Genomic DNA, 14,220 nt, shown 5'->3' with positions numbered 1-14,220 from the left:
GAATCGTGGAAAAGGTATGAAGAATGGAGCAAGTCAACCAAAAGCTATGTAGAATAAAAGAAGATCCGTAAAACGAAATAATTTCCAATGAACAAATGTGAACAGCATATCTCTACACTTCAAACAGCACAGGAGGTTGCGAACACCTACAAACATTTGTTGGTCAATGTGTGACAGACAGGATGAAAAGAATTATTTTCTATACAATGTACATAGCAGCAGATGATCTCAATCAACTAATGAAAAAGTCCTGAGTAACCTGGAGACACGTGGATAGAGGTTCCAATACAGGGGTGGGGAATGCACTTCAAATTATGATAGACAAGTAAATGAATAAGAGGATTTCCACTCTATTACATATAAATCTAGTCCTCAGAAAGTGTGTGTATGGGGACAGGGATGTGGTACTCATTTTATACTGGAGTTTCCTGGTAACTATGTGAAGAACCGTAGACCAATAGATGCAATATACTAAGAGCTCAAATATATCAAGCAAAGGAGAAACTGAATCTACTGAAACTTGCAAGTCATATATAACTAACTGAATTTTGTGCTCCTAACACACATCCACAACAGAACAAAACTGTTCCAAACAAATGCCAGGAAATTAAAAAAATAATCAAAAAATACAACTTGACAACTTCCAAGTTAGCCCTAATCAATGCCTGAGTAAAGCGCAATGAGAATAATTCAAAAGAATATCACACTGTCTAAAGATTTTTTAAAACGTATAAAGTTGCCTAACACTAGACACCAAGACCAACAACCGAGTCAATTATGCATGGCACAACTGCAGATTAACAGATACCAACTTAAAAGAGACAGACCATAAAGGGTATAAATAAATAGTTCATAGTTCAATTTGACATAGAATACATCGCAAGCTCTTGTGTAAATTAAAAAGACAACTTGAATAAGGACTAGAAATAATTCGCATTGAGCTGCTAAAGCTCAGACATGAATCAAAAGATCAAAAGCCTTGAGCAAAGTTTAAGAGTCGGATGAATTTGAAATAAATGATTTAATGGAACAATTATCTGGCAAACTGACATGGTATGAGTCAAACAATATGCAGAAATTACCATGTTGCAGACACTACACACAATAGGCACACTTACATTAAAGAAACTTAAAGAAATAAAAGTTAAAGAAGAGATAGATTGCTGAGAAAAATGGCAAGAATTACTTTAAGCTAATGTAAAATTATGAGAAGAATCGAGTTGACGTAGGGTGCAATATTTTTGGGGTAAGAAAAGTATTACGTAACATGAACATAAACAACCTTGAGGAGATATATTTATGACTGACTTATCGTTTATTTTATTCTAAAAATACTGACCAGTCTTTGTAAAATTATTCTGTTCTGAAAAATTATTCTAAAAATACTGACCAGTCTTTGTATTATTCTGCTATAATACATAGGGTTTAAAACAAATGCTGGGAGATGCTGCAAGGTGTTTGTCTTGTTCAACCATTCAATTATGATTTGTGTACTTTCTTGAAATACATTTCAACAAGGTATTGTTCCTTAGCTGCTATTTTGCCATTCGTTGGATTCATTGTCTGTGTACTTGAACTAATCTATACTTGTTGCTGGAGAGTAGAATATGCAGCACTTACAGTATCAAGAAGGAACCTATCTCCCCCATGCCTTGCTATGAATGACACAGCCACAGGACACTTATCATGCTGTCCTAAAGGTATGCTTGCCTGTCCATTTATGTATACACAAACACAATTTAGTAGCAAATGTTTTCCCCAAAACATAATAAGCAATGTCTAATTGCTGGAAAGAGAATCAACGAACCAACACCAGCTGTGCTTATTACATTAAAACAATGAAAAAAATGACTGTTTATTAGTGGATCCAGTATATTATTTGATTCAACTCTTAAATAAAGAAGCCCAGTTGTCTCCTAGAATAATCTTTACTGAAATAAGCTAAAGATTTGCAGAAAGGAATGTAATAACAGCCAGAATCCATTTAAATTTTCGGTGCTACCTGACAGCATCCAGACATGCCAGCAATACATAACAGAGTCAAAGCTCTCGTTTGGAAGTCCTCCAAGAAGTCCACCTTCATATTGAGCTTAGGAGGAGGATCTGCGGTTGTAGGAATGACTAATATTCCATCATCCTGTGAACATGATACACAATAGAACAAAGATAACATTTTTTACAAAGTTGAGACTAGAAGCCAATCAATTCAAAGTTGTTCCACGAATTAAAGAAAGAACAACGCTATCAGGATATGCCTTGAAATGTCTAAATTCATCTCTTGTAAGAATAGTCAGTTTATTGCACTGTAGCGCTAAAGTTGGTAATTCATCCATGCAGTAAACCAGTAAAGGGTATCACATGCAACCTACTGCCAGATAACACATGGACAACAAGAAAAAATCACAAGAAATACATGCATGGGATATCTGACAGGAAATTCATGCTATCAAAAAGTGCATATATATATGCATAAATATGGTGTGTGAAGGTTGACTGAAATAAGTAGAGCTGAAGCTCCAGTCACTATAAGTGAGCAGAGGCTCACATTTATGTAGCAGACAATTAATCATGCTCCCCATATGTTCAAACCAACAGAAATAAAATTCACATACTTAATGACCTAATCAAACTTCCATAACACAAAAGTGCACTCTGATAGATTGCAGCAAGCATGATTAATCATATTTTGTAGCTACGAGACATAAATACCTTTAAAAGAGAATTTAGAGCTTCGCGCGCTTCTTCCCTAACCCTCAAGGAAAGACCAATATTTTCATCATCTGTGTCTATGTCTAGAGCTGCACGTATACGACCAGATATGCCAGGTCCAAAATCAGGCTTCACCAAATTGATCCAGTCTTCATGATTCTTTTTGAACTCATACCTGCAATTTCAATCAATGAATCACTAAGATTCAGACATCCAGAAAATTAAAAAGGAACAGTTACTTAAAACATGGGTGAAACCTACAAGCATGAATCAAATAACCAAGCTGGATACTTCATGAAACTGCATTAGTTACAACAAGTTGAGTTAATGGAGAGTAAATTGAAAGGAAATGGTCACATCAAACCTATATATATAATTTACACACACACATTTATATATAAAGACAACAATAACAAAATACAAGAATCCCAAAAAACAATTTGCTCTTATTAACTTTTTACATATAGAAATTTAAAACAATACATAAAATTAACATCTTTCGAGTAGGCAACCAGCATATCCAGATAGGATACAAAAGTTCTGGAGTATCTAATATGTATACCATTTTTATACCCAAATTTGTATCAAATACACTAGATACAGACACAACTTTGGCAGTTTCTTGACTTTTGTATCATTTTTTATTTGTTAAAATTCTTTTCGTGAAGAAACCATTTAGTTTTTGACTCAGACTTGGATTTAGGCTCAGTGCCCAGACTCAGCCAAGACTTGGCAAATTGAAAAAAACATGAAACATGGAGATTTTTAAGGATTCAAAACTTGTTTCATACACCCTCTAAAGAATAAACTCTAGAGACATACTAAACTAATCAAGTAGAAACTACTTTGACCATATACAAGTATACATCGATCACATGAATATACAAATGAATTTTACAAGTATATAACTATATATCGATCACATGTTATATAAATTTAGAATTATAAATAGTGTCAAATGTATATGAATCTCATGGATTATAACATCTACGGCATCAAAACAAATATCAAAACTGAAAATATAAGTCTGGCTTAGAGGAGCTTATTATTCATCCCAATATCACGGCAAGTCCTACGCTAGCGTCTAAGATTTGTCCTAGATGATCATGTAGCCATGATATTTGCGTGTCTCAGTGACTAGCGTGTATACTCAAGCAGGAGATTTATTATTAAAGTTTTCTTGAAGCCTTCAAGAATGCATGTTTTGTTGTCAAGTTCATTAACAAAAAGGAACAGTTAGGTAAAAAGATAAATGATTGTGTTCCAATTTGACTTTAGCTAGGATACTAATAGAAGGGATCATTCTACGAGTTGTATGTGCAAGGCATGATGATTACGTTTTTGCATTAACTTGTATTCAGCAGTATAATGAATAGAGCATGCCAACTTTGCATATGGCAAGCCTTGTCTACTAAACAAATTGTCCAATATATGAAACAAGATAATCCTCGATTGTGACTTTGACTGTAAAGGTTCAGATATTTGCAACGGGGGATATGTATTTGTAGATTTTATGATCATGATTCATCATGATCTATTACTTCGTTAGAATTATAGCTTGATGGGGATTTGGGAGCAACGCCCCCAATGGGATTGAGGGGCACAACATTTTCATATTTTTTTGTGAATCCTAGATGAGCATGTGATAAACCCTAAGTTGCTGGTTTGGGTTCAAGAACCTAGTTCAACAAAATTTTAAAAAGGGGTTTGGGTTTGTTAGTACAAATCTATATATATATATTTATTATATTATATTATAATAATATATACAATAATCAATAAATTTATTAAAAAACTTTAAATGAAATTACAAATAAATAAAAAATTTCACTAAAAATTCATAGAAAAAAAAAGCTTATGAAATTTGTGACCAGCGAACCGGACCCCGTACTGAAGGCGGCCCTAGACTTGGAGCGGACCCAGATCCGCATCCGAGCTGCACGGCCCGAACCTGGTAACTTAGCATAAACCAAACAAGCATTGAAAGGTTGTAAGCTTTTTTTAATAAAATAACTAAAATGTTGGATTAACATTTTACAAATTTTTATTATCTTTTAACTTTCTTCCCCCAACCATAGCAAAGTCTACCATGCAGGACTCGTCGGGTACCTCGGTCCTGAGTCCCCAAAACCCATTTGACTCACTCACCAAGTCTAGGCAAGTCTTGTAACTATGTTTTTTTACAAAGGGGGTTCACATGGGGCAAAACCCACACTCACCTCTCCCTCCCCCATAAGAACAATAAGCCAAAGATGGAATGAAGCCCAAATGAAAAAAAATATTGTGATGTTTCATGTTTTAGAAACTTTAATGCAATGATCTACAGGTATTCAACCCTAGGACCAAGGTATGCATACCATATGTGCAAAAGGTTTTGGGAGATGCAAAAATGGGTATAGGAATAGGACATCCCCCATCTCTCTTTTTTGTTAAAAGTTGACCATCTACATTTTGCTTAGGATTTGGGACACCTTGAACCCATCTACATCATAGGAGACCATAATCATAAGACATTGTTCGTTAATTAATTCGCTTATCTATCAACCATAAAATGTATTACTGTAACTTTGGGCTACGTGTAACACGAAATTTAGACAATGTCACGACTGAGAACACCTCGTTGCAACAGTGGGGATGGAGTCACATGTTTTAGCAATGGGCCAACATTATCCTCATGACTTTCAAAGTTGTGAACCATCAATTCATTGACATTAAATACAACATATGTTAGGGTATTGGGGTATAGGTTACTTTCAATGTGAGACAAGTGTAGGAGTATGTTTAGTGTGGCTCAATAGGTAGGTTGTTTCACTACTACATTTGGGTGGGTCAATATTTTTTCAGTATGAAAATAGTAAGGTTGTCATAAACAACAATAATATTTTACTTTGCTAATATTATGTAGGAACCTTTATTTTGAACATAATTAATGATATTAAAGGGTGTTATTATTTAGGAAATTTTGGAAGGAGATATCTTCTTTTAGAATGGTAGGCTTGTAGATTTCTTAGGTAGTTTATGTCATTCCCCACAGTGTATATATTTTAGGATTTTGTTGAAGGATTGGAGTGAGAACCCAAGAGGAATTAATGATTTTATTGTTAGCCATATTGTAGTAAAGTAAAAATAAATTAGGATGAGCATGTACCAAAGGTATAGGGGGATGTGTCCTTGAGAGTTTTTAGCCCTTGTTCCTGCTCCGAGGACATCCCAAGGAAGGGGGTCAACTTGGGGACATGTCCAAGGTGTCCTCAAAAACAATTTCCAACCAAAATATTTCTGATTGGTGGGGCCGTCTAGGAAACACGATGGGGACAGCCAACTAGGATGTGGAGAGGACATCTAGACATCCCTCAACTGTCCCAAAGATGGTCGACCATTTCCAATTTTTCACCAAGTTTTTAAAACAAAAAGGACTCATTAAAAATTTAATTTATATTTGTACTTTGAAGACCCCATGCTCCTCTAACCCTAAAATGCAAACTTTAAACTCTCTATCTTAGGCATTTGACTTCATTTTTACATCCAAAAAAATTTGCTGCCAAGTAGCAAGTTAGAAGGACAAAGAGGAGGGTTTGTGTTAAATTCGTGCCCTAGATCAGTAATCAGATTTGTAACATTTAATCATGCCCTAGTTTATTAATCAGATTTGTAACATTTGATTATGCCCTAGTTTATTAATCAGATTTGTAATTTAGTAAACTATAATCAAGTAAATTCAAGAATGAAACAAGGAACCAAGAGACAAACACAAATACCCTGGGAAAACCTCCAAGGAGGAAAAACCCAGCATTAAAGACCCACAGGTCAGATTAGGTATTCACTCTTATTGCACAAATACAATACTTAGCTTGCTTTTCTGAATCTGATCTTTACATATCAGATCTGCCCCTTTTGCATGCTTCAAGACTACACCAAGATGCCCTAGTTTTCTTGAATAAGTTCGCACAATCCTTGGGTAAATTCCCACCTCTTATTTTCAGAGCTAGTTCGCTGATTCCATGAATGAATTGTATTTGCAAGATGACTTTATTTATATGAGTCCTTAGCCTTTTTTAAGTCCAAGTCGGCCTCCCTCTTTTGGCACCAATTTGTTTATGGTGGCGTGGAGGTATAGGGCTGGGCTCAACTTGGGGGCACGTTACCCCTTTAGGATAGGACCCAGTCCTATATGGGCTCGGATGTTGCCTTAAGGCAATCCGAACCCATCTTCACCTAGTTACAAACAACACTCCCTCTTAACTAGGGAAGAAGAGAATACATAATCTGAACCTTTAGAGTTCCATCTAGCACACAAGCATAGAAAGTGTAATACACAAGTGGGTCTTCACATAATTACAATTTTCCATCTAGCACACAAGCTTAGATTGGACACAATTCATTCTTGCACACAAGCAAAGAATGATCAAAGTGCTGCAGATAGAGTCACTGAGATTGGAGCTCCCTCTCAATCAAGGTTCCGTTTTCCACAATACCAAGTCTGTCTCTGAAGTATTCGAACTTCACTCTGGATAAAGGTTTGGTAAGGATGTCCGCAACCTGTTCATCTGTGCTAATGTACTTTAGTTGAATGGCGCCTCTTTGCACCATATCCCGAATGAAGTTATAGTGCATTTCCACATGTTTGGACCGGTCATGGAACACAGGATTTACTGACATCTTTATACAGCTTTGATTATCACAATGAATGGTGGTAGGACCACTAGCTTGACCAAATAATCCAACAAGGAGTTTGCGAAGCCACACTGGATGCAACAGATGCTGCAATGTACTCAGCTTCTGCAGTGCTCAATGTTACGGAAGATTGCTTTCTACATGCCCAAGAGATCATTGCAGAGCCCAAGTTGAAGCAGATACCCAAAGTACTTTTCCTGATACATTCATTGTGCAATTTGTAATAATAACTCAGCCAGCACTCCTTAGAGAGGATCACAACAAGTAGCCAGTAACCATAAGTAATAAGTAACCAAATCACATAATGGTAACTCATCATGGAACCTTTTATAATGTTCATCTTGCCTTTCCTGTAGAGGATGAATCTAGAACTTTATCATGTACACCTGCAAGACATGAATAAACACAAGTATATATATGCACATCATGGACTCTTTCCATGATATCTATCACACATATACATCATCCATTGCCTGCTAAGAATGATGACAAGCTTCCATTTCAATCTTCTCTCAGAGAAGAATGTAACATCATACTCCTTCATCTTGCTCACAAGCAAAGAATGAATAAACATAATCTTCTATCTAGTACACTTTCCATCCAGCACACAAGCATAGGATGAAATTCCATCTTTTCTACCATCTTACATTGCCCACAGAGGATGGTAACAATTACTCTTATCCCTGAGAAGATTACACTACCACCTTACATTACCCGCAGAGGGTGGTGATGAAACACAATGCATCACTGAGGTTGAGACTCCTTCTCAATCAAGGCGGTGTTCTCCACAGCTCCAAGTCTATCTTCTAAAGTACTCAAGCTTCAAAAGACTTGGTGAGAACATTTGCAACACAAGATTATCCTGCCATAAGACACTGAATTTTCAGGTATCTCTATACGATTTTGATAATAAATAATTATAAGAAACCATTCAACAAAAATTTGAAAAACCACACAATTTGCCTTGATACAGTTCATGCTCCAATGAATTCAGCTTCAGCAGTACTCAATGTGACTGAGGACTGTTTGCTGTAGTCCTAAGAGATCATAGGGTATTCAAGTCACAATAGGAGATTGAAGTGACTTCCCTTATCTGAGACACTTCAAAATCTGAGTTAGCCTTCTGAGGTGATTACAGTCTTCTGCTCACAATCATTTGAGATTTTCAAAATGCAACAAGATATGCTTGGCAGCAACAACATGCTTCAACCTTGATCATGAATTAGCTGAGGCATCCACCAATCAGCTGCTTGTCTTCAGATGGATCTGCAAAATCAGACTTTGCTACAGACATCCTCAATCTTTATGTTAGTTTTCATAAAGGTTTACAATCCATTATTCTAAATATCAAAAGTATACTTGACTTGGAATACTTTGGTTAGATCCTTGACATATTTCTAATCCTAGAAGACAATAAATTTAGATCCTTGCGCTAATTATTCCTTATATTCCAATGATGAGAATAGAGTTAAAGCATCACATCAAAAACCAAAATACTTTAAGAAATGAAGTTAGAACTTTACAAAACCCTAGACTTAACAAATGATTGTCAATTCTTTAATACTAAGTCTTTATTGAAGATAGGAATCCCTCTTAATCCTTAATCAAATAAGATTCAATAAAGGAACCAGAAATCATATACAACTGAAGATGCTACTTGCTTTTCTCTTACTTTCACCTTCTGCAAGGTGAGTTTTCAGAAAAACTTTAACCCCGAGAGGCTGAGATACAACCTAGTTCCCATCCGAATAACTATGCCTGAAAGGATCCTTATATACTTATAAAAAGAAAAGAGGCGTGAGATTCAAGCAAGCAAAATACATAAGCCAAATCATCTTTCAAACTGAACAACTGAAATTTAGATTTCTTAGAAACCCAATCACAAGATATAGTATGACTACATACATATGATTGATAAATATCAAGTAGAACAGAATCTTCATACTTTGCTGAACAAGATCCTAATTATATTCAGCTTTGGTGGAAGTAAAAGAAATTCACGAGTGAAATTCTTACCTCAGCCTGAAGAGATCTCAAGGCTAATCACAGAAGGAGACCATTGACTTGTTCATCTTCCACTCTTCCTACATATGCTATTTACAACAATACATTCTAACTTCTACTATGTAGGAAAGAGCATCATCATAACCAAATAACTGAAAGAAACCTGTCATGCAGTTATTTTAAAAGATAACCGACACATAATAAGACTGCATTTGTCACAACATTTAATGACATGAGCTCGAATGCAACAAGGATGATATAAGGATGGCAACTCGGGATAACACATGCACAAACTTGCTTGTAGACCTACAAGGATAAACACCTGTCACAGGGAACCTTAAAACATGATTGGCCCAACACGGGTTAATTCAAAGAGAATATCATTTTCCTTTCACACAACCCAACAGGGGTTTTACAACACTAAGTAAGCACAAACCCATAAGAAGCAAATATTGATAATGAAAACCTTATTATTACAACTTGACAAAGAAACCCCAGATAAGCAAATTGACAAAGTTATTCAACAGGAATACTTAACCTTCAATTATCATAAAGTCTCTCATCACAAAATAAAGAATTTAAAAAATACACCTGTTGATGTTTAGATAACACTGCCATTGGAACCGACAGCTTCTCAAAAGAAACTATCTTTGCAGTCTATCTTCAAGAGCCATAATTCGCAATCTCCTCTTGATGTGCCTTAGCACAGTCAACTAGGGTTGGAAGATTGGTGGGAATACAACTGATTTTGTTAGCAATACAAAATAGTAGTTGCATGTCTAGTAGCAAAATAAATCTACCATACCATCAAGGATTCAAAAATTGGATCAGATCACATCAAAGGTTAAGAATCATGAAATATATACCAACCTAGGGTTTAGACCAATTCTGAAAATCAACAACTCTGAAGGTCTGAATAAGGTAATGACTCCACAGTATATACTTTGCATTCCAGAGATCTGAAAAATCTGAAAGGAGAAATATCAGTTACTTCCTTCTTTGGTTCTTCACTCGAATCTCCACAATCTTTAATGAATTAAAGAATGACTCCTTGATGAGGACCCAATGATGCCCTCTAACTTCACCCTTGTCATTTTCTTAATAAAAGGCGAACAACAACCTGAAGGTAAGAGCTTACTGAAATCTGAGGGTTAGTATAACCTTAGCTCTGATACCATGTTAAATTCGTGCCCTAGATTAGTAACCAGATTTGTAACATTTAATCATGCCCTAGTTTATTAATCAGATTTGTAACATTTTATTATGCGCTAGTTTATTTATCAGATTTGTAATTTAGTAAACTATAATCAAGTAAATTCAAGAATGAAACAAGGAACCAAGAGACAAACACAAATACCCTAGGAAAACCTCCAAGGAGGAAAAACCCAGCATTAAAGACCCACAGGTCAGATTATGTATTCACTCTTATTGCACAAATACAATACTTAGCTTGCTTTTTTGAATCTGATCTTTACATATCAGATCTGCCCCTTTTGCATGCTTCAAGACTGCACCAAGATGCCCTAGTTTTCTTGAATAAGTTCGCCCAATCCTTGGACAAGTTTGCACAATCTTTGGGTAAATTCGCACCTCTTATTTTCAGAGCTAGTTTGCTGATTCCATGAATGAATTGTATTTGCAAGATGACTGTATTTATATGAGTCCTTAGCCTTTTTTTAAGTCCAAGTCGGCCTCCCTCTTTTGGCGCCAATTTGTTTATTGTGGCGTGGAGTATTTAGGGTGGCGTGGAGGTATAGGGCTGGGCTCAACTTGGGGGGACGTTACCCCTTTAGGATAGGACCCAGTCCTATATGGGTTCGGATGTTGCCTTAAGGCAATCCGAACCCATCTTCACCTAGTTACAAACAACAGTTTGAAGGTGCTATTCGAAAACAAAAACCAACATTTACTAGCAAAAAAGGAGAGGATTGAGGCAGCAACCAGCAAGAGAAGTGAACGTGTGTTTTTTTATTTTAAATTTTTGAGCTTGCAAAAACCAAAACAAAACAAAAAGACAGCAGTAGTGAAAGTAGTGGGCACATTGAGAGGGAAGAACAAAATGAAAGCCAATCGGTTAAAGGGAGACAACCTCAAATAAATCCATTTGAATTCCCTTCCGAAGTTTTATAAGCATATGCAAAAGGCCCCTTTAATACTAAAAACCTCTTCTTCAAATGACAACATCCCTAGACAAAGAGAAAAAGAAAAATTCGGGGGATTGTAGATTGTGATTGTGACACATTTGTAAAGAAAAATTTAATGAGAGCTACACAAGAGTTTATTCTCATCTTTTGGGTTTTATAGGCCAAGGGGTCAAGGTTTGTAAAGATATAAAAGATAATGAGGGTAGATTGTTATATAGACTGCACATGGAAGCAGAAACAAAAATGGGGCTGCCAATGCAAACACAATCCACAAAATCAGCTATGCATATACCCTCTATGTTTGGTAGTCCTAATGGTAGTACTAGTAGTGATATTCATGTTTCCAAAGGAGGGAAGAAGAAGACTACTAGTACTTCTAGTGAGCAGCCTAATCCATTTGCAAATTTGTTCAATGTGCATGCAGGAGATATGGCAAAGTATTCCATAGCCAAATTTTTCTATGCTTATGCCATCCCTTTCCAGGTAGCACTTTTGTTGGTACCTCATTCACCCCCCCTGGAGAACATAAACTACGCACTACACTCCTTGACAAAGAATATTACAAGTTGAGTGTGGTAATGGAGGACATGAGACAATGTTGGATTAGGATGGTCTGCTCTATTGTCATGGATGGGTAGATTGATATTAAACATCGGCCACTTATCAACATTATAGTCACATGTTCAGTTAGCTCATAAATCCTTAAAGCCATTGATTGTTCTTGGAAGTGCAAGGATGCAGAATTCCAGTTTCATAGTTTGAGAGATGCCTGATGGTGGAGGATGCTAAGCACATCTTTTAGGCCCCTTGTTAGTGTGTTGAACAATGCATTGAAAGACATAGGAAGATAGACTAAGTGCAGCAAGTGGTTGTAGAGGCCAGCGATATTCAAATGTTTATTTGCAACCATCACACCTCACTTACTCTCTTCAAGACATTTTCAAAGAAGGAATTCCTTAAGCCTGTAGAGACAAGGTATGCCAGCTATTTTATTTTTTTATAGAGGATGCTTGAGGTGGAGAAGGCTCTATAGTTGATGATGGTTAATTCAATGTGGAATAGATGTTCTAATGCAAATATTGCAAAAGGGAGAAGCATCAAACGAAAAATTCTTGATGATGATTGGTGGTCCAATGTGAGGTAAAAAAATTGTTATTAATAATTTTATATCACTTACTGATTTTCATTTTATTGAAAATCATTGCTGATTTTATTAAAAAAAAAATCTAATTTTGATTTTCTAACTTGTATTTTTTCAGATTTTTGTTTACAAATATATTTGCTCCATTTCACCAGTTGTGGATGTCATTAGATATGCTGATACAAACCATCCAAGTCTTCAAACAATTTATGAGACATTTGACAGCATGCTTAGAATAATGAAGCGAGCAATTTCTACTACGGATCCCAATTCAGGATTAAATGAGCAAGAAATTAAGCCCATTGTGATGCAATGGTGGAACACTATGAACACCTCACTTCATATGGCAGCTTTGTTCTCAATCCCAAATGTCATGCACCAAGACCTAGTAGGGTGCCTCCTTGTGATGATGAAGAGGTGAAAGAAGGGTTTATGGAGGCCCTTGGAAAAACATATTCCGTTGAGGACTCAAGTGTACTTTGTGCACAATGGCTTTAGTCATCTTTGTGGTCCAACATTCGGCAAACTAGAGGCTAAGATAGATAGAGCTACATTCACTCAAAGGGATCTTATTGGATGGTGGACATGGCATAGGAAACATGCACCAAAGTTGAGGATGCTCGTTGTTCGCCTCCCTTCACAAGTAATACATTAACACAATTTATTAATTTGATTAGTGTTGAACATTTATATTTATTTAATCATTAAAATTGAATGTCCTAAATAGTAATTTGTTTTTCGCCTCCTTTCACAGGTTGCTAGTTCCTCTGTTGCAAAAAGGAATTGGTCCACATACAACTTAATTCACTCCATCGAGAGGAATAGGCTAGCCTCTAGACGTGCAAAGAAAACGGTGGTTGTGTGTAGTGCTTTATGACTCCAGGATTGTCAAACTCATAGTATTGATAGACTCCGGCTTTGCGGTGGGATGTTGATTCAGAGGACGCCACCCAGATAAATGAGGATATACATTAGGGATTTGTTGGAGTTCCATTATATGTGCCAGACCCTCATAATCAGAGTGGCAATGACTTGGACTTTGATTTTGACGCAATGTTGGCAGATGTCGATAATGCAGTCATCATACTTTCCATTACTATGTTTTTGACATTAGCGACATTGTCATTTTGACATTTGTAGTGCAAACTTGTAGCCTTTGGGCATTTTGGTGTACACAGTATTTACTATTTTTCATATGCACATTGACATGAATTATAGAAGCAATTAAGTATTACTATTAATTTGTTTGACTCTCATGTGAACTCTATTGTTGTGTTTTACTTTTGATTCAATAATGTATATGTCAATATGATTACATTTGGAAGCTTATCAATGTTATCATATGAATATCTGAAATTTCAAATTTCCCTATATTTTTAAAATATATATATAGCCGTCCCCTTTGTCGTCCCCTGCCATCCACAAAACATGTCCCCCCATCCCCAAAACTTGGTGGAACATAGGTATGTAGATTTCAGATCAGACTTATGATGAATTTTTATTATTATGCCATTGGCTATTACCATCTACACTCTATTGTATTATCAA

At 36.0% G+C, this 14,220-nt stretch overlaps 1 protein-coding gene across 2 annotated transcripts in view; it reads right to left on the bottom strand.

The window, feature by feature from the left end:
• Positions 1 to 1,270: 1,270 nt before the first annotated feature.
• LOC131041564 (translocon at the outer membrane of chloroplasts 64) overlaps positions 1,271 to 14,220 on the bottom strand; it is a 127,566-nt gene continuing 114,616 nt past the window's right edge. Inside the window, exons 7-9 of one of the 2 annotated variants that reach the window (XM_057974688.2) lie at positions 2,710 to 2,884; positions 2,003 to 2,137; positions 1,271 to 1,710 (exon numbers count right to left, since the gene is read on the bottom strand). In XM_057974688.2, the coding sequence (XP_057830671.2) occupies positions 1,582 to 1,710; positions 2,003 to 2,137; positions 2,710 to 2,884 (439 nt within the window). In that variant the 3' untranslated portion in view covers positions 1,271 to 1,581. Of the gene's footprint in view, positions 1,817 to 2,002; positions 2,138 to 2,709; positions 2,885 to 14,220 lie in introns of both variants that reach the window. The other variant, XM_057974689.2, reaches the window with a different exon arrangement.

The sequence above is a fragment of the Cryptomeria japonica genome, chromosome 8 (genome assembly GCF_030272615.1).
Source record: "Cryptomeria japonica chromosome 8, Sugi_1.0, whole genome shotgun sequence".
Classification (NCBI taxonomy): domain Eukaryota; kingdom Viridiplantae; phylum Streptophyta; class Pinopsida; order Cupressales; family Cupressaceae; genus Cryptomeria; species Cryptomeria japonica.
This window is presented reverse-complemented; position numbering and strand designations above follow the sequence as displayed.